Here is a 21,002-nt window from a genome sequence, read left to right on the forward strand (position 1 = left end):
GAGCTCCACCTGCCTCTACCTCCCTAGTGCTGGGATTAAAGGTGTCCGCCGTCACTGCCCAGCTTAGAGTCTAGATATTTTTATCACTACATCCATACATACTGAGCTGTGTTTGAAAAAGGAACTGTAAATGGAGCCTCCACTCGAAACTTCCTTGCCTCACCTGTTCTGCCCTGAGAGTATGGTTTATACTCTGATTCCTACCAGTGACTCCAAAGCCCAGGCTGAAGACCCAACACTTTCCTTGGGGACTTTGGAAGCCTAAGGAAGGCTGTGCTAGTGCAGTAAAAACCCCATTACCTAGAAGGCTGCCCAAATGTTCTGATCTTTGGTCCTCATAAAATGTAATTTTGCAGAGGTCTGAGCACCTAATGTTTGCACGAAATGGTAGCTACTTCTTCCACTCCCAAACACTTCCAGGGAAACTTCAGACCGTATGAGGCTTGCACTGCAGGGTGAGCTAACCCAGAGCCATGATCTGTCACAGCCATGATCTGCCTGTGTGGGAACCCACCATTTCAACATCTGGCCTTTATACCCCGCACCTTTCAGACTTTATCTTCCCTGAAAGGTAGAAACTCATATCCATGCAGATAGCTGTTCTCCCTCTCCTTCCCAACTGTAGTCTTGTGAGTGTGTGTATGGAAGGTGGGGGAGTCGGGGTGTGTGTGCATATACCACAGAGCCCTCGCATCAGCCCAGCGATCTGCCTTAAACATCCCAATCTTAGTAAAGTCTGAACACCTTACCCCTATAGTCCTATTTAAAACCCTTCCATTGTTCCTGGCCCCCCCACCGCAGACCCTGAGGAAGGAAAACAACTTCCTTGACACAGCCTTGCAAAACTGCTTGTTCTCTTTCTCCATCCGCGACATCTTCAGCAAAGGCTTCCGGCGGACTCCGCGCTCTGCCAGGGAATACTGGACGTAGCCTAGCGAGACGTAGCTCCCGCGGAAGAAATAAGTTCCCGGCTTTACTCTCCATCTCTCCCCTGTCCGCACTGTTTACTATCGGACGGCCGAGACTCGGATTCCAAGCCGAGTCCAACGATCCGCTGAGGCCTTCTTCCCGCACCCAGCGCAAGGCGCGCCCGCGGCTCGGAGTCCAGCCCCGGAGGAAGAAGGCTTCTGATTGGCTGCTGCGAGGTGGGCGGGACGCGAGGGGGCCCGTCGCGGAAAGATGACGCAATCCCACGGCTACTTAAAGGCGCCGGCCGCACGCGCCGCCGATGGCGCAGGCGCGTTGCTGGACTCCCAGCTCTGACTACAGAGCTTCACCGAGTCCGGACGGGCGGACGCACGGAGCGGCCGGCGGGGACGCGCGCGGGATTCGGGCGGGCGAGCGGGCCGGCCGGGTGGCGGCGGAGGAGCGGGAGGCGCGATGGCCGAGGGCAGCGCTGTGTCCGACCCTCAGCACGCCGCGCGCTTGCTGCGGGCGCTCAGCTCGTTCCGGGAGGAGGCGCGTTTCTGCGACGCGCACCTAGTCCTCGACGGCGAGGAGATCCCCGTGCAGAAGAACATCCTGGCGGCGGCCAGCCCGTACATCAGGTGAGCGGGCGCCGCCGCCCATCGCCTCCGCATCCCTCCCTCTCTCTGGCCTGCTATAAGTCTCCTCCGCCGCGCCCCTCGGGCCCCCGTGGGCCTCTCCCGGAGGACCCCTCCCCACCGAGGTCGCCGGGCCCCCGGAATGCCGGGAGGTCCGCAAAAGTCCCGAACACGGTGTACAGACCGTCCCGGGACCCGCACTCGCGAGCAGGGCGGGGCTGCTCCGGAAGAGCCGCCCCTTCGCTCCATCAGGCCCCGCCCGGCCGCCGAGCCCCGCAGAAGTTTACCTCCGAGTCACCGCACAGTGGGCCGGGCCGGGTTTTGCGCGGGGAAGCCAAACACCGACGGTGTAGGGAGAAGGAGACTCCTGTGAGATCTCGATGGGAAACCTCCAGCCCCACCCTCAAAGCCCAGCTGTCATTTTGCCACTCCCTCGTTACAAACTGGTTAAACTGTTGCGAGTTTGAAAAGACCCACTGTCATTCTTTGAATACAGTTGCGGTCGAGGACCCGGACATTGTAACCACCAAGTGGGCACTGTAAAACTTCAGTGACACAAACCTTAGCCCAATTTACCCGGTTAATGAAAAGGTTGAGATCAAGCTTAGAGCAGCGGGCCAGGATCTGCAAGGAGGGCTGCTGTCTTTAGCAACTTCCCTTCAGGCAAACTGAGTTGCTCTTTTAATATCAGGAGTAGGGACGCTGAAAGCTGGAGAAAGTGCCTAGTAAGCTGGTTAAATATAGACGAATGGTAGACAATGTCACTAGAATTGGCAGGTCAGAAAATGGAAAATTATGTGTGTGCCGTTCTTAGAGCTCTGTCACAGCAGAACTCAGCACATAATGCTGTATTTTAATCTTTGCTTTTGGAGACGTTCAAACTCAGAAACAATCCAAGTGCCCTTGAAACTTCTGGCTTCTCTCCTAGCCTTGCCTTGTAACACTGTGCTCTTTGTGGACTGGCGGGGTCAGGTGTCTTTGTTAATATGAAATGTAGATCACCAATATGACAGCTCATAGCTGGCAGTTCAGAGGTTAGGGCAATCAATCAAATTAGATCTGTAGGCCAGACCTTTCCCGTATCCGGAGTAGTTCTTGTCCTGAAATGCTTAGGAAAACTACAATGGATGAGGAATTGTTGCAAATCCTATGTGGCACCTGGCTCTAAAGTTGCACATTCTGAAACACTGGCTGTCTCCACCTTCTCCATGGCACTTAGCACTGTAATGGACCCTGTGTTTTGCTCATCTTTGTGTATCTGTCTCAACCTCAGTATAAACTCAGAAGGCCAAGGATTTTTCTTTTGTTTCTTGCTGGGACCTTCACAAAGAGTTCCCAGTGCCACAGTGAGTGTGTTGAATGAATGGTTGCCTTCCTTCCGTTGGACATCAGAGGTTTGCCTGTGTTACATTTCCAGATTAACTGGTTGAAAAGAGCACTGAGCTGAGTATTTTGAGATCTGCTTGTGTTTCAGATCTTACCTGCCTAGCTGTGAGTGGTTGGGGAATGACTTGATCTTGGCTCCATTTCCCTACTATGACAAAAAAGGGGCGCAGTGTGATTTTGTGTCATTTAATCTCTGAGGCACCTACAAAGAAATGTATAATGAGTTTCAGACACACTACAGCTCTTCACACAAGTCTGTCCACTGGTTAGGATAGATCTGTGGGCCGTGTCTGTCTATCACTTTCCAAGTAGAAAAATAGTGTCTCAGAGGATGTTACCAACTTGTCTGTCAAGGTTACTGGTGCTTGGTAGTTGAACTAGGAGTCTAATCCAAGTTTATTATGCATAGTCTCCCGACCCCACTGTTGCAGATGACAGTATCATTTGTATTTGACATAAAACCAAAATTTGATGGCTTATAGTATATTAGCATTTAAATCAGTGGTTCTCAAGCTGTGGGCCTTGACCCCTTGGGGGTCAAATGACCCTTTCACAAAGGTTGCCTAAGACCATCAGAAAACAGATATTTACATTGAGATTCATAATGGTAGCAAAATTATAGTTATAAAATAGCAACAAAAGTAATTTTATGGTAGGGGGTCACCACAAAATGAGGAACTATATTAAAAATTGCAGTAGGAAGGTTGAGAACCACTGATTTAAATGTTTGTCAAGCATGGTCATAGACTGACCCATTTTGATTTTCATTTTCAACTGTTTTTTGCAATTGGTAGGGAAAATAATATTAATATTTTATAAATAAATCAAATTTTCTTTATTGACAGAGTGTGTTGTTTGACTGTTAATTCCTAGAACAGTCTTGTGATTATCAATTTCAAGAGTATTTCAAAGTAATCTGAATCACTACTTAAAACACAGCTTAGTTTTTTGTTTTTATTTATTTTTAGAATATTTTACTCTTTGATAATTTCATACTTACATCCAATGTATCTTGATCTTACAGTTCAATCTATATTTTTTGATTTATTTGTTTTTATTTTATGTGTCTGGATGTTTTGCCTGCGTGGCTGCCTGTGCACTCATGGGTGCCGTGCCCGCAGAAACCAGAGAGAGCGTTAAATTCCCTGAAGTTACCGACGGCTGGGAGCTGCAGTGAGATGGTCAGATGGGTGCTGGAAACTGGACCTGTGTTCTCTGGAAGAGGAGCCAGTGCTCACAACTAGTGAGCCATTTCTTCAGCTCGGTTTAATAACTTTTGGCACCAGTGCTGCTTGACTTTTAAAATGTAGCTTTGTTGAAACAGAACAAATACAAGCATTTAGGTTTGTGATGTTTTCAGTCTACAAATCTAAAAGTATGAGTCTGTCCCATGTCCTTAACCTAGGTAGAATAATCATCACAGGACGCCTAAAGGTGTGTAGTCTAGGAAGCCAGCCCAACTCTGTCACTCTAGGAATTAAGGCAATTTGATCTACATTTTCTACTTACTGTACAAAAGTCTTGCAATGTAACTTACTGGTTTAGTCTTTTCTGGTGCTTTTCCTTGGTCTAGCATTTGTCTGTCTTCTCAATAAATAACCATTCCAAGCCAGACATGCTAGAAAGATTTTCAGTTAAAAAAAAAAAAAAAGGAAAAAGCCAGAAAACTCAGTTTCAGCAACAAATATCTCATAACCAGCTAAAAGAGGAGGTTGGGCCTGTGCAGAGTATGCCCTGAAGTTTGATATCATGATGCTCAGGGGAAAGGGGCAGGTTCTTCCATGACCTGTCACTCAGCTCTACAGATGGAAAGCTGCCTTTCCTGCAGGCTACTTTTCCAGTCCCATCCCTGGCTGGAGTTTACTCAAAGCTTGTTGGGGAAGCTAGCCCTCAGTGCTCCCAAGAGCCTTAGAAAATGACAGGACTGTACTCTTGGATATGATTCTCCCCAGCTCTCCTTTCTCAGCAACTCTGACTCCTCCAGGGAATGGCTTCTTGAGCTTGTAGGGCATTACTTTGGAATACTGCAGTTTGCCTTGGTTTCTGTCTAGGGCTCGTCTGAATCCAGCCTAGCCCCAGTGATCTGATGGGAAGCTCTGCCCTTCCCTTGAGCAGTTCTTAGGGATGATGCCAGTGACAGGGACTTGAAAATGAACTTTTATGTACTTGTGAAATGACATTACAGTGGCTCTGTACCAGTTCCTGATCCTGCGCACACTTTCCAGAATTTACACGTTTCTGGGACCTGTGATGTCCAGTTCCAGATAGTAAAGCATTCCCCAAGATTTTTTTAATCCTTTGATGAGTCAGCTAGTCATGGAAATGACTTTGTTTGTTTTCTGCTTGGTCTAGTGAGGCTGCAGTGAGATGGTCATCTTGTGCAGTCTGGTCATCTTGAACTTTTGTAGGACCCGGTTTCCTTATCTGTGAGTTGAAGTTGCCACGTGAGGCCAAAGTCCCTGTAATACACAACCATGGGGCTCTTTTGCTTTGCTTTACATGTGTGTGGTAGAGGGGTTGTCGCTTTCCAATTTTGTGTATGTCATTATCTGTGCACAGTGGTGCTGAAGTGCTCCCCTCGCCTCGCCCTGCAGGACTTTGTTGGGTGTTGGGTGTGAATGCAGCCAGTAGCGTTGTGTCATGAGGAGCATTTATTTCGTACTGTTAGCTTGGGTACATTCCAGGCCTAATTATTGACAATCCTTTTTTGCTACTGAAATCCAAGATTTGACTCATAGGTAGCGTGGAGGAAAATAGTGAAGGAAGCTAACATGAGCTCTAATGGAGAGCCGGATTTCACAGCAGCATAGAAACTGGTAACACCCATGTTAGGGATGTCTGAAAGTTTAATGTCACGGGGATCTAAATAGCATCCCCTAGTGTTGTTCACTGTATACAGAGCATGCTGTTCTCAAAGCCCCTTTTCTTGATTCACTTACACAAGTAACTTAAGTAGCCTTTAATCCATCTTTGCTTTCTTGATGCTGAAGCTGTGCCACTCAGGCAGCCATGCCTGCTTAGACAGGCCCTTGCTATGAACCAGAGGCTCTCCAAACAGTCTATTGCCATATTTTCCCTGCACTTTGGGTTTGTAGCAGCTCTTGAATGATTTCAGGAAGGGTTCTAAGGAGCTAGGGATGCCTACTGCATTTCTTAGGATTCTTTCCGTGTGCTGGTTTCTGAGGCTCTGAGTCTGCACCGTGCTGTGAGGCTCATGGTACCATACCCATCTCTTGTCAGGATCTTGCAGTGATGGGAAATAAATTGAGCCTTTATCTCCTAATGGATTTAGGTCTTGTCTGTTTTTATCTGCCTGCTGTATGGCTTTCCTAGCAACTGCTTGAAAAAATAAGTCTGTCCTGAAGATCTTAGAGCTAAGTGCTTTAAAACACACAGTAGGTAAAGGCACTTGCTGCCAAACCTGGGACCTAAGTTTGATCCCTGGAACCTACACACGGTATAAGGAGAAAACCAACTCCTAAAAAATGGGCTTCTGATCTTGATCACACATACTCTGGTACGTGAACAGCAGCTTGCACACACATAAATAGAAAAATGGACAAATATAATTTTTAAAAGTGTAATGCTCTTTCTTCATCTTATTTGGCCAAACCCTATTCATATGTGAGTTTTTCAAAAGGATTATTACAGCTGTGGCCCCTTTTCTGATCCCCTTCAGATCCCGCGTGTTCTGGCCTGGTTTTCTATGGGAACGAAGCATCTGTGAACTGGTGCTGCCTTCAAGCTAAACGTGCCTGTCGCCCTGATCAGAGAGGAAGGTTTCAGATGCGGAAACAAATCAATACAATTCTTGTTAGACTGTGGCTGGGGCAGAGAGCGAAGTGCTGTTGTCCAGCGTGGGCCAGTGTTCAGAGTCTAGTGGTGAAGCTCAGCTGTATTTGGTGCTGTTTGTCTAATTGATCCATCTTCTTTTACCCCGACTCTTTTGACCTTTACTTGTATTTTGGATTTTCCCGTCAGTCTTCTTCATCATTTTTACAGCTATTCTTATTTTATAGTTGAAATTCAAGTAAAGTGCTTTTCTACACAGGAACTCTGAAGCCTTACGAGTCAAAAACCACATTACCTATTGTGTGAAGTGTTAATCAGTTCTTCTCATGCTATCAAAGAAGGACCTACAACCTCTTTATAATCCATAAGGAAAACATAATTAAAACAAATAAGGAGGCGTTGGCTTGAGTAGCAGGCAGCAAGTCTCGGAGGCTGCCTCATCCCTTCGAAGGAGAAAGGCTATCATTTTGTGTACTGAAGCTATAATACAGATGAATAATTTGCAAGTTAGGATTCTGGGCTAAGGGTGGAGATCGGGGGGTGTGGAGTGTGACAAATGGCAGGCTCTGGTTACAGCCATGAACTTAGGTGCTTCCTATGGCTTCTGTGTCTCCTAAGCCACAGGAAGCCTGAAGAAGAACGGGGGTCGAAGGCTCAGGTGATGGGGGGGAGGGGGGGACTAGAAAGGCTGCGCATTGTCCAGCAGAACAGGATTGGGCTGACTTCCAAAGCCCTGGCTGCCAGAGTGACTGAGCCCCATGATGATGGGCTATTGTGTGCCACTCCCGTCTGCCGTGGAAGTCAGTGACAAAGTTCCCCCATTGTCGCACACTGACTGTGGGAAGCATACGGGCTGGAAATCTGAAGTCTCCAAAGCCTGGCCCCTGGCCTCATGTCAGAGGGGTCAGAGTTAAAGGGTGAAACCGTAAAAATAACATACAGCTGCATGAGCTTCATTGTTAGTCTCGGATCCCACCCCGAGATAGCTCATGTCTATGAGAATGTTCTACATCTCAAAGGTTTCCTTTTCTCAGCTGGCTTGAGGGAAATGCAAACTGTTATTCTCACTCTCCATTTTCCATTGTAGGAAAAGACTTCATTTGTTTTCTCCAATTAAATTTGTTAGGAAAAGGATACATAGGTGAAGTAAGGACTTTTGGCACATTGAATTTGTTGTTGTATAAAACAGATCCTTCATGAAAGAAAGAAGAAAGGGAAGAGAAACAGGCAGGCAGGCGCTCCAGGGCTGTGGGTAGGAGTTTTGCCCTGCACGCCTGAGGACCTGGCTTCCCGAGCATCCATCCAGAGCTGCAGTTAATGGAGGCCAATGGATGCCCGGGGCTGGCTGGGGAGCCACCCTAGCGGAAATGGTGAACTATGCTCCCTCAAAAAGACAAGGTGCTTTTGTCTTTGGTATACAGGAGGGCTTCTGATTTTTTTGAGTTAATTTTTTATCCATCCACTTTGCTGAAGATGTTTATCAGCTGAAGGAGTTCTCTGGCTGAAGCATTTGGCAAAATCCAACACCCATTCATGTTTAAAGTCTTGGAGAGATCAGGGATACAAGGCACATACCTAAACATAGTAAAGGCAATATACAGCAAGTCTATAACCAACATCAAACTCAATGGAGAGAAACTTAAATCGGGCCCACTGAAATCAGGGACAAGGCAAGGCTGCCTACTCCATATCTCTTTAACATTGTACTTTTAGTCCTAGCTAGAGCAATAAGCCAACTAAAGGAAATCAAGGGGATACAAATTGGAAAGGAAGACGTCAAAGTATCACTATTCACAGATGACTTCTAACCAAACCTTGGGCAAATTGCAGGGAATCATATGAAAGAAGGGGGAGTTAGTAAGACCTGGAGAGGACAGGCATGCCACAAGAACCAAATATATCTGGGCACAGGGGTTCTCCAACCAAGGACCATGAATGGATATAACCTAGAACCCCTGCTCAGACGTAGCCCATGGCAGCTCAGTATCCAAGTGGGTTCCGTAGTAAGGGGAATAGGGACTGTCTCTGACATGAACTCAGTGGTGGGCTCTTTGACTCCCTCTCTCCCCTACCCCCGAGGGAGGAGCAGCCTTACCAGGTGACAGAGGAGGACATTGCAGCCAGTCCTGATGAGACCTGATAAACTAGGGTCAGATAGAAGGGGAGGAGGACCTCCCCTATCAGTGGACTTGGAGAGGGGCATGGGAGGAGATGAGGGAGGGAGGGTGGGGTTAGGAGGAACTCAGGGAGGGGGCTACAGCTGGGATACAAAGTAAATAACCTGTAATTAATATTAAAAAATTATTAAAAGAAAAAGACAAGGTGAAGACTAACAGAAGACATCTAAAGGAAGGCACCTGAAGTGGAACCCTCTCCTTCACAAATCCCTACGCACCACAGAGCACCACAGAGGTGCACACAACATGAACACACTCAGGACAGCAAAGCTTTGTTGGGCAGTGTGTGTCCTAAGTGGAAGATGGATAGACTGCTTTAAAAATATCTGCTAAATTAAGACTTTTATTTTCTCTTTCGGAGTCTGTGTGCTGATGGAGGCAAATACTCCACTGGGCCATTTCTGTCCTTAGCTCTTCTCTACCCTGAAACATTTCTCCTTCTTTTTAGGAAAACTTGAAAGAGGATCAGTGTTAACAAATGAATACATTTTAAAATGTGTTTTTCTAGTCATACTAGCATCTATCATAACCACCTTGCCTGTGCCTCTGAAGAAGTAAACATTGTACTGTGGGGCTCAAGGTATTTCCAAATTTCTGTCTGGCAGTCTCTGTACTAAACTGTCAGGACATGAGGTTGGATGTACCTCTCTTCTGACCCATGGAAAATGACAAGTGAGGCCAGAATTGAGCAGTGGGGTTTCAAACAATAGTGAGAAGAGTTTGCTGATAGTTGTATCTGCCCTGTCCTCTACAGGCTGGGGTCCAGCTTGAACTTCAGAGACAAAATCTGAGGCAGCAGGAACCCCTGGCTCACTACATAGGTTCTATTTCTTAGTGAGGACAACATTCCTGAGCTCTAGCTTTTCCTCCAGGAGAGCTAATATAGGACTGCTTTGTTGTAGTTTTTTTAAGATTTATTCATTATTTATGTATACAGTCTTCTGCCTGCATGTACACCTGCATGCCAGAAAACGGCACCAAATCTCATTACAGATGCTTTGTGAGCCACCATGTGGTTGCTGGGAATTGAACTCAGGACCTCTGAAAGAGCAGCCAGTGCTCTTAACCTCTGAGCCATCTCTCCAGCCCTTTATTGTAGTTTTAAGATTTAGTGTGTGTGTGTGTGTGTGTGTGTACACTTTGGAGATCCTGGAGCTGGGTTAGAGGTGGTTGTGAGCCACCCAGCTTGGTGTTAGTAACAACTTAGAAGAATGGCTAGCATTCTTGACGTTCAGCCGTTTTTCTAGACCCTGCTTATTTTGTCTTGAGGCAGGATCTCAGCTGTGCAGCTCAGAAGAACCCTGAATTTAGGCTCCTTTGGCCACCCTCTCCCAAGTGTCAGGATTACAAATATGTATGCACACCCTTCCGGTGTGGATTCTTTGACCTGGAGCACCAGCTTCTAGATTGCTCCTGTGTGCTTCACCACTGTGCTCTCCTATCTCCTCAACAACTTGTCTTGGTTGGGTCAAAATACCAACTTTATTCCCTACATAAAATTACAACACATGTTACTGGCATGAAGATGTAAAATGCTGTCTTCTCAGGCCATCGAGCCCAGGAGCACGAGGTCAGATGCTTCCTTCTGCCTCCTTGTGGGTAGAAAAGGAGCTGAGACAGTACTCAGCACCATCGCAGTCAGAACATTCTTCTCAAATGTCATCATTGCCTTCACACATGGCCCATGGGCTGTTCCTGCCAGTCCCAGTTAGGGAGCAAGTGTAGTCTAAAGTTGCCGAAATGCCCTGTGCACTGTTTATCTGGTGCAGTTAGTGGAGTATCCGAGGTGGCATCCGTGTCAGTTGTTCTGTAGGCTGAAGACAGGGCTAGTCATCCATCATCAGATACATCCGGGAAGTAATCCCAGCCTTCCCAGGGCACACAGGGTTGCTCTTGCTGCCACTTCAGTGTGTAGTCACTGCCCTCCACAAACCAGGGTCAAAGCCAAGTCTGGACACTTGGAACTGGGCTGGTTCTTTATCTACCTCTGTGGAGCTAGTGGAGAAAATGAATACGTATCTAAGACTTTAAAATTATTTGGAGTGTTCATTTTTTCTCACAATATGGCCCCAGTGTCTAGGAGAAAGGTCAGAAGGCCAGGAATCATGAAAGAAACAACTTTCTGTGTACTGAGGTAGACACTTCTGAAGCCTCACTCTGAACAGTGACCAGCCACCGTGAGGTTCTCGTCTGATGGACACACCTGTCTTTAAGTGGCGGGAGAGACTGGCATACTTCAACGGGCTTGCTAACCTTTTCTTTTGTGTTCATATGCAGCACTACCTTGAGCCAGGCAGGCACCGGTCCAGCACTGTGGCATCTATATTGGGAAGCTACAGTACAGACATCCTGTAATTGCAGAGAGGGAGGGAGTGGGGGCTTTGGGGACTGCTTTGAGGAACGTGTTCTGTTGGAAGCACCTGTGAGGAAAATCCGAGGGAGGAGACATCTAAGCAGAAGAGCAGGGGGAGGTGGGGTGCTGGAGACAGAACCAGCAACTGGGGCCGGGTGTCTTCAGAGTGGAGCAGAGGGCCACACGTGGCTGTGGTCCCAGAGACACACTGTCTGTGTTCCCAGGTGTCACACTGTTTCTAGACAAGGTTATATTTTCCCTGTATCAGGAGGTGGCAGAGTAGAGGGAAGAAGAAAAGAACATATTCACGCCATCACTCCATTCACGTTAGAGCTGAAGTTTTGTTGAAGGCTTGTAAGTGACACTGACAGGTTCTTGGAAAAAGACTCTATAGTCTTATTTGTACATTTCTGTAAAGGTCACTTGAGAATGGATTAGAGAAGTCTGGGTGGAAGCAGGAGCTATTTGTGTGGCTACTGTAGTTTTCCAGTCAGAATGTAGGGGACCCTGGATGAGGGCTTGCCTGTGGACGGAACAGAGGGGTGAATTGGTGATATTTGTGTTGGGACTTGGTGGAGAGGAAGAGAAGGCACCAGGACGGCCCCTACCTTACTGGTGCCTTTTCCACTTGCACCTGTGGAGAGTGATCACATCACTGGTGCTGGGGTTGCGTTTAAGGCCTTCTAAAGGGCTTTCACGTACGGGAGACCCTCCCTCTTGTGCAACAAAGGCTGTTTTACACATAGGGGCTTCTAGCTGCAGGAGGTTTAAGTACTTGGTCCCTGGTATCACAAGTGAAGGAAGCCATGTGTGAGCAAGGTGTGGAGAGATGGGCACATGGGGGTAGAATAGGAGTGTAGCCATGCGGGACAGAAGGTAGTGGCTAGACATGCGGCTGGCCCTAGGCACTGTGAGGGGTGCATATGGAGGGAAGGGAGGCAGAGTGCTCCAGAAGGACAGCTTCATTGGCTTAGGGACTTACTCAGTCCTTAGCTGTTGTCATTACAGAACAGCTCCTGGAATGTGGTGGGAAGTGTCCGCTGTGAGGCCTGGCGAAGGTGGAGTTCTCACCCTGTGGCAGGGGTGAGGCCCCAAGCGTGGCTGATGTCAGGGGCTGAGGAGAAGTCCGATGACTCCTATTTTAGTGCAGGGGCGGGGACTTAAACCTAAAATGAAAAGAGAACAGGTGTTGAGGAAGTGGATAACAGTCTCTCCGAGCCTCACCCTTTGGGTCTGTGGCTCCTGACCAAGTATGTGACTGTCTCCGCCATTCTGGACTTCCTGCTACTTTCAGGAGGGTAAATCCGTGTTCATCCTTCAAGACTTGCTTCAGATGGCTCAGGGAGCAAAGTGCTTGCTGTACAGCATGAGGACCTGAGTTCAAATCCCAGCCCCACATGTAAGCCTGGCACTGAGAAGGTGGAGACAGGTGACTGCCAGAGCTCACTGGCCAGTCATTGTAGTTGGATTGGTAAGGTCCATTGAGATACTTCATCCCTCAAAATAAGGTGCAGTGTGACTGAGAAAGACACATTGACCTCTGCCCTCTACTTGCATGAGCATACATGTATGTAGATGCAACATGCACACCACACAAACAGATCTGCTTCAAATATCCATTTGCTTTACACTTACGTAAATATGCACACAGGCGCGCCTGCCTCCAGTATCCCTCCATCAACATTTTTTCCAGCGCGGCCAAAGCTTTCCTCCCTCACACAGGCTTCTGTGCAGTGTGTGGTGTGTGGTGTGTGGTGGAGTGCTTCAGCTTACCCTTCGTCAGTCCTTTGTCTAGTGGAAGGAACAGACAGTGGGCTGGCTGCTTTGAAAGCCCATCATTTCATATCTCCAGGCCAGATGTTTTAGAGGTGTAAGTGGACTTTGCATGCATGAGAGTTAGGTAGCTGTAACCTCTAAGTGCTGATGCTGCCCTTTGAGGTGCCGTGTGTCACCCTGTAAGATGAAACCTTTGGCCAAACATTTCACTCCGTGACTAAGTATATATTAGTGTGGAGGGAGGACAAAGGAGCCATCGCACCACATAGGATAACTAATGAGGGAGCCCTGATGTTGTGCTGTCTTCAACGACATGGTCAGCTTTCGTGCCAAGAGGCCTGGGAGAAGAGACCAGACTCTGTATTCAGACACAGTAGCTGCAGTGAGATAGCCGTTGTTCCAGCAGGGCTGGGGACTTAGTGGAGAATGCATTCATTCCCTTGACAACACTTAGGAAAGCCATGTGCAACTTCAAGTTGTTTGGAGACAGTTATAGCAGCAGGTTATAAATTAAGGAACTGCCAGAAGCAAAGAAGTGGCTTGAAGCTGGAGTGTAATGCTGCTAAATGGAAGCTGATCCTGGAGCCACCTCCAAGTGTGCGAGACGCGAGCTTCTGTTGATCCTGCTCAGACTATCTCCTCTCGAAAGGCAAAACAGACAGCCCTCCACCCTCCCTCGTGTAGTGCTTTGGTTTGAAAGGATGAATTCATGGAATTTCTGCTATCCCTTTGTGTTTATTCAGGAGGCTTGCTGTGTCTGAAAAGCCAGGAACCCTCCTCTTCCTCACTGCTCCATTTGGAAAGAGAAAATGGAAACCGAGAAATTTGAGCCCACTGCTGGAATGTGGAGTGTCTGTGGTATTTAGTGCCATTTGTATACTGTAGCAAAGAAGAACCCACGAGCTCTTCTTTTTAATGAGGGAGGGAGCAGTGAGCCCAAATCCCTCCCAACCTCCACTCTGTTTCTTTGTCTCTGCTATATAAAGACAAGGAAAAAGACTGCATGGATAAGCCAGGAGGGCCCCAAGCATCTTGGCATCTGTCTTCAGCCTTTTGGCCTCCAGAACTACAAAACATAAATGTCATACACAGTAGCCAAAGCAAAGATGTGTATCTGTGATGTAACCCATTTGCATGAGGTCTCAAGGTCATTGAAGGAGCCACTTTTCAGTGGCCTCTAAAGAAATAATTCCCAAGTAGAAAAATCTGGAAGTGTTGGCACGTCTCGGCATGATGCATCTCTTGTGTGTGTTTTCAGAAGGTTGGGGTGTGACCAGAACAAGAAGTCTGGCTTGTTTCATTCTAGAAGAGTTTGCTTCCAAAGTTGCTGGATCACCATTCCATCTTTGAGTTCAACTTGAAATTTAACATGCATTTTCCAGCTTTGCCTTTGAAAATGAATGCTACTGACTTTGGGCATTACAAAAACCGTACTTAAATTGAGAAAGTGTATTTCCCACGCAAAAAAAGGAAGATGTCATGAGAGTCCAGCTAAAGTTACTTCTGATTGTGAGTGATGAGGTAGTGTTGTATTGGAGTCACGTCTGTGTGCACATTGCTTATGTTCATGCTTTCCCTGGGACTGACTTCACGGCAAATCTTTCTATCACAGTAAAAATGCCCATAGCCATGTTGGGGGTGGTTTGTTTGAGACAGGGCCTCATACCATAGCCCAGGCTGGCCTCCAACTCACAGCAATCCTCCTGCTTCATTCTCCGTGCAGGCGTGAGCCATCACAGGCAGCTCACGTAACTGTCGCTTTCCAGTGCTGTCTGCGCTGTAGCATGCAGTTTCCCATGCATCTGCTTCCCATTCTCTTGGTTGATGTCCCTATTTCCACCGCCCTCAATAGAGACCCTATAAATCAGTCAAAAAAATCTGGCTTCCCTCTGTTTTGTTTTGTGGGTAGCCGTGAACTGACCTTGAGGACCTTTCTGCTGGGTGGATGATTGACCTGGGCTTGTTCCTGCTGAATGAAGTATAGCCACTGTCCACAGAGACTGTAAGGACACCAGTGACTTAGCAGTAATTTTTAAGAAGACCTGTCACCATTTCTTAGCACTTGGAGAAGTGAGTTCACAAAATCATTACTTTGCCTCTCAACTAGACTGAATTTTAAAATCATGGCAGTTGTGTCCAGAGCAGGAGCTGGCAGGCTTTTTCTATAAGGGTCGAAATGTAGGCTTGGAGGTGTCCTTTGAGTTCTGTTGCATACTGTTGCACTTTGTCCTAACACTTTTAAAGTGTAAGAACTGCTGCACTCCAGGTCTTTCGGAAACAGGCAGCTGGGTAGACTCTTTCCCTTTCTGTTAAGGATTACAGACTTAAGCGTTTGGACAGAGACATCAGCACAGTTCTTTGTGTGTCTGTGTATGTACTTGTTCCCATGTGTCATGCCCTGGACATGTATGAGTACGAAGGCCAGAGGTCAACATCAGGTGTCTTCTTCCATCACTCTCTATTCACTTTCTTTCTTTGCTTATTTATTTGAGGTGTGTGTGTGCGGGCACGCGCGCGTGCATGTGCGCGCACACATATGCAAGCACATGTGTCATGCAAAGGCCAGAGTTGACTACTGATTTCCACCTTATCTTTTGAGACAGGGTCTCTGGCTGAACTGAAGACCCCAGTTCAGCTAGACTGGCTTCTGGTAAACTCCAGGGATCCTCTGTCTCCACCTTCCTAGAGCTGGGGTAACGGGTTCTTGCCACCCCAAACTCAGCTTTTTACATGTGTTCTGTGGATCCAAACTCCGGTCCTTACGCCTGTGTGGAGGGTATCCCTTCGCCTGAGGCTCTCTGTTGGTGCTGTTTTGTGTGACGCTCACCCTCTTCTGCACTCAGGGCTGGACACCGCCACCCTTCACTGACACGGAGCCTCTGTTTCATCTGCTGTGTCTTCTGTTTGTTTCCTTCTCTTGTCATTTTAAGTTTTCTTCTCTGCTGGCTCCCTCTCCCTGCTGGAAAGCATGTCTGTCCTCAGGTGTGCCTCACTGAAAAGCAGATTGACTGTGGTATCTGTTCTCAACTTCGTGGCCAAGGCTTGAGGAGCCAGCTTTCTCGCTTTGAGTCCCCGCCCCCTGTTTTGTCTTCGCTCTGCAGGCAGACGTGCCTCTCGAGGCTCCACTAAACCTGTTCTTTGAAGAGTCGTGAAATGTAAGCTCCAGATCCAGTGAAAAGTAATACATTTCTCTTACTTGGCCTGTTTATCACTGTCTACCATTTTCTTGACATCCGGTCTCTCTATGCTCCAGTGACATCTCGTCTTGTTTCCCTCCCTTCGGCTTTCTGGCTCTCCCTCCTGTCCCTATACTATGGTCAGGCATAGAGTTCTGACCTTACTCTGCCATCCCCACCCCTACACAGTAGCACTATTTGTGCCAAGACACTTGCTGCCCTCTGTCCCAAGCCCGATGATCACTTACCTACTGCGTGGCCACCCTCTCAACCCTGGTGGTCACACTCCCTCCATAAGTGAGTTGTCCCTCCTTTCGTGTATGGGGTACACCTGTGTGTGTACACACAGCTTAGAAGAGTGTGTCAGCCATCTTCATCTGTTGTTGTCTACATACTTTTTGAGACAAGCGCTCATAATGAAGCTCACTATTTTGGCTGGAACAGCCAGCCAGGTCCTAAGTATCACCTGACTCTCTCTCTCAAACACTGGTCTCTCCAGGCACATGGGGCCTTTTCCAGCCTTTATGTGGGTGCTCAGATTTGAGCTCAGGTCTTCCCACTGTAAGAACGAGTATTCTTACCCAGCCAGCCATTCCCCAGACCCTTATTTCCCCTTCTTTTTTTCTCTTACAATTCTTATCATTCTTGGGTATGTGTGTATATTATGGGGCAGTACACATGCCGCAGCAAGTGTGTGAAGGTCAATTTTATGGAGTTGGTTCTCTCCTTCTGCCTTTGTATGGGTTCCAGGGACGGAATCAGGTCATTAGGCTTGCAGGACAAGTACTTTAACTCATTGATCCACCTTGCTGTCCCCTTCCTTAATACACTACCAGGTTCCACAGGAGGGAGTGGAGAGCTGTTGGCAAAAAGACCTCCTGCCTACTTTTCCTCAGCACCTAATCAATGCCAAAGCATCACATCTGCTCTCTGGTTTCTGGAGTCTGTCTCCTCTATGCCATAACTGTCCAGTCGGGCTCCAGCTTTTATTGGCGCTAGACTGTGTCAGGCTCCCGTTGGCCTGTCTTCCTCTAAGCACAGTCCCCATCTGTCTTCCACCCCATTGCCGCCAGAGGGACATTTCCAGAGTAGAATCAGATAACATTTAAAACGCTAATGTCTTCAGAGACCCAGTTGGCTTGGTGCCAGGGCAGGAAAAATACTCCAGAAGTCTAAAGTGCCTTGTGCCAGAAAGTAGGGAGGGACCAAAAAGAGCCAGCCTCTAAAAGCTCTAGTGGCTGAGCTGCGGCAATTCTAGCAACAAAGATCCATGCTGGACTAGAGTCAGGATAAAGTGGACAGCCATCCATGTGTCTATGAATGAATGAGTGCACACATTGACAAGTGGGACAGAGGAGTGTCTCACAAAAGAATTTCAGTTAACATCTGTAAAAGGAAATGGAATAGAAAGTCCTTGAAGCCAAGTACTCAGGAGGCTGAAGCAAGAGAATTATGCGTTCAAAGCCAGGCTAGGCAATCTAGAAGAGACCCCAGTGCGTATGTTGCTGGGGAGACAAGAAGGTAGCCAGAGACATTTTAGGGGTGGGTATCATCCTTGCCACAGTGGTAATTGTTGCAGGCAGATCCTCTGGTGCATGCAGAGGTCACTGGCATTTGTGAGGGTTTGTGAGGATGGATTTTCACATCTTCCCACATGATCTCAGATGTGTTTATTACCCCTGAAAGGAAAACTAGCGGTTGCAGTGGAAAACCGTATCAGAACCATTTAGCCAACTGATCGATAGAAGACAGGTTCACCCCAGTAGATAAGGCATGTCAGCCTTTCTGTAACATCCCGCCCCAAACTTACAGTTGCAGTGTGACCATATAAATTAGACAACACTGACTTGAAGGGTGCTACACAAGGTAACTGGCCAGCTCAGCAGAGCTGGTGTCAAGAAAGACAAAGAAAGGGGGCTGGAGAGATGGCTCAGTTATCAAGAGCACTTACTGCAGAAGACCCAAGCTCAGTTCCCAGCACCTACTTTAAGCAGGACACAGTGACCTGTACCTCTGGTTCCAGAGGATCTAACACCCTCTTCTTGGCTCTGTGGGTGCCTGCACACAGGTGGTGTACATAAATCCACATAAGCACACATACATACATACATACATACATACATACATACATACATACATACATATGAACACCAATAAAAGACAAAAACATGATGAAGAACCCCACAGATGGATTTGTCTGCCTATGGCAGTTCCTCAGCTTTTTCTTTTGTCCTGACTTTGATGCTGGGTGAGGATTCTCAGTTGCTTCGTAGGGTGCCCCTCAGCTTGGGCTGAAATTAGCATCCAATGACAAGCCATGATGCGAGGATGCCAGCCTGGCCCAACTTTTGAGTTGGGCCACAGAGACATCTCTTGGCCTGTGCAGCTTTCAGTCTGTAACCAGGAAGCAGATGTGGGGATTGAGCGATACTTAGCACCGTGTTGCTGGTTTCAGCATCCACTGACAGTCTCTAACACCTTTATTCCTCTGGTATGTATTCATTTGTCTTCTTACACAGAAATAGCACTGTTTACCAAGGGGAACACCCAGTGGAGGGTTAGGCTTTGAGCAGGCTGGAAAGAAGGGAGTTGTGGACTGAAATGTTTGACATGAGTGAGCTAAAACAAAAACTCCTGGAGTTGGTACCACACATGATCGTGTTGACACTGTTTGTTTAAAAGTGCTGTTGCCATAGCTGCTGGAGGGTGGGAAGCCGGCTGTCTGATCTCTATCAATACCTCACGTTCTCCCTGGGACAAAGAAGGGCTAGTTGCACAAGACTAAGCCAAGCAGTTTGTACTGTTGGGGTCACGGGCTGTGTCTCTCTCTGTGGGGGTGGCAGTTTCTGCTTACAGTCATTGTCACGTGTGAGTCTTCATTCCCATGGTTCCAGCGATACCATGTGTGCTGCCAGCTCCTCCCTTTCCGTAACTCTTCTGTCCACTAGAGATGTTCCCAGAGCTGTTCTGTTTGTGTGTCACATGGGTAGCTTATGTGTGTGCGTGTGCGCACGTGCTGGCAGCCAGAGGCCAATGTCCGGTATAGTCCACTATGGCCTTCCACCCTACCTTTCCACACACAGTCTCGCCATCGATAGCTGCTCCCACAAGGCCCAGGGAACACTGTGGAAGAGGGAGCAGAGAGGGTCTAAGAGCTGGTGGATTTGAGGCGTGCTGTGGAATGCTGTCTTCTGGACGAAACAGACTGAAGCATGCACAGCAGCTGTGGTAACCGGCCCAGAGCAAGCCAGAATGGACAGGAGCAGCTTCACCCATGCTGTAGGGCTATTAGCAGTTGATGTTTGCTGGGGGAGGGGGTGTCCTGTCTTTCAGGGATATGGCCCCTGGTAGGTTGCCTGTGCTCATGCAGGCAGCACTGATTGGACTCAGTGGTTATTGTTTCGTTTTTAGAAAGATCATGAAGGTGGGAGGAGCATGTATATTATGGAGTCCATAAGGGTTTGAGGGTGGATTTAATCGAGAGGCATTGTTTAGGGACTGAAGAGAAGTCTCAGCTTTTAAGAGCATGGACTGTTCATTCCAGAATACCCCAGTTCAACTTCTAGCACCTCTATGGCAGCTCACAACCATCTCCAGTTCTAGGGATCCTTCACTGTCTTCTGATCTCCATGGGCAGCAGTAGGCGAAACACGAACACACTTACATAAATACATTTTCAAAAGGTACATTGTATGTGTGACATTGTCAAAGAATAAGTCAAAAGTAGTAAATACGCATTTTTAAGACCAGTTCTCTCAGACCCACCTATTAGCTGTCTCCACCCCCAACCCCCAGCACAAGGGTCACAGATGCATAACCACACATGGCTTTTACATAGGTGCTGCGGGTCCAGGCTTGGGTTCTCATGCTTCCATGGTGGACTCCTTATCAACAGCCCTTTCCCCAACCCTTTATTAAGCTGTAATACATACTGAATTCAGTCTCTTCTCAGAAAATATGGCCGAAGGCAAATTCCATTTTCCTTCAAGTCACTGACTCTCAAAGACAAACATTTATCTTCTTGTGTGGCATGAGAGTACAGCCAGTCCTGTTTCCTTCTTCTCAGCGGAAGTCAGGCTCTCTGAGGAAAGCAAAAAGCACCCTTGTGCGTGAGTCACAGCGTGGGGAGGGTGTTGGGGGAGGTGGGACCACAGCTGTGGCAAGAGCTGCTTCTGAACCTCTGCAGGACCCTGAGGGCCTTTTCATCTTCAGGACAGCCCCAAGCTGGGATCTGGGCTCTAGAAACCTTTTGGAGTCTGTATTGTATTAGAAGTTCAGGTTTCTCAGCAGGCCACTGGGGATGGTGGGCATGGGACATTGAAGCACAGAAAGATGAGATATGGCTAGCCAACTCACAAACAGAAAGCTTCCCTCTCGACCAGCCTTACAGTGCGGCTCCCACTGAGGGCTGATAGTTAAGTATTGGGACATTAGACTGTACAGCCTGCCTGGCCTGCTGTGGGAGGAAGTGCCCTGTGGGCATGCCAACACATATGCTGGCGAATGCTCTCGGCTGCTCTGCCGGCCACTCATGCGCTGTCCGAACAGCTGTGGTCATTTGATTTCAGTCACTGAATCTGTGGGGTTGGAATCCATCAGTTCCCGACCGGGCTGTGTGCTTCTTGTCAAGTTATTGTGTGTCAAGTGCCAGGAATATTGGTGTTGGTTAGTTTTCCTGTTGCTGTAATAGAAGTCCCTGGCAGAGCAGCTTGAGGAAAGGAAGGTTTACTCGAATTCCCAGTTTGAAGTTACAGTCAGTCATGGGAGGGAAGGCACAGGGTGGCAGGCGTGTGAGGCC

General features: G+C 47.8%; 1 protein-coding gene across 2 annotated transcripts in view; it reads left to right on the forward strand.

Moving 5' to 3' along the window:
- The first annotated feature begins 1,227 nt into the window (after positions 1 to 1,227).
- The window catches only part of Gan (gigaxonin), a 57,629-nt gene continuing 37,854 nt past the window's right edge, over positions 1,228 to 21,002 (forward strand). The window contains exon 1 of one of the 2 annotated variants that reach the window (XM_055620906.1): positions 1,228 to 1,547. In XM_055620906.1, the coding sequence (XP_055476881.1) occupies positions 1,381 to 1,547 (167 nt within the window). In that variant the 5' untranslated portion in view covers positions 1,228 to 1,380. The remainder of the gene's footprint in view (positions 1,548 to 21,002) is intronic. The other variant, XM_055620907.1, reaches the window with a different exon arrangement.

The sequence above is a fragment of the Psammomys obesus genome, unplaced genomic scaffold (assembly GCF_907164565.1).
Source record: "Psammomys obesus unplaced genomic scaffold, mPsaObe1.curated_primary_1811, whole genome shotgun sequence".
Classification (NCBI taxonomy): Eukaryota; Metazoa; Chordata; class Mammalia; order Rodentia; family Muridae; genus Psammomys; species Psammomys obesus.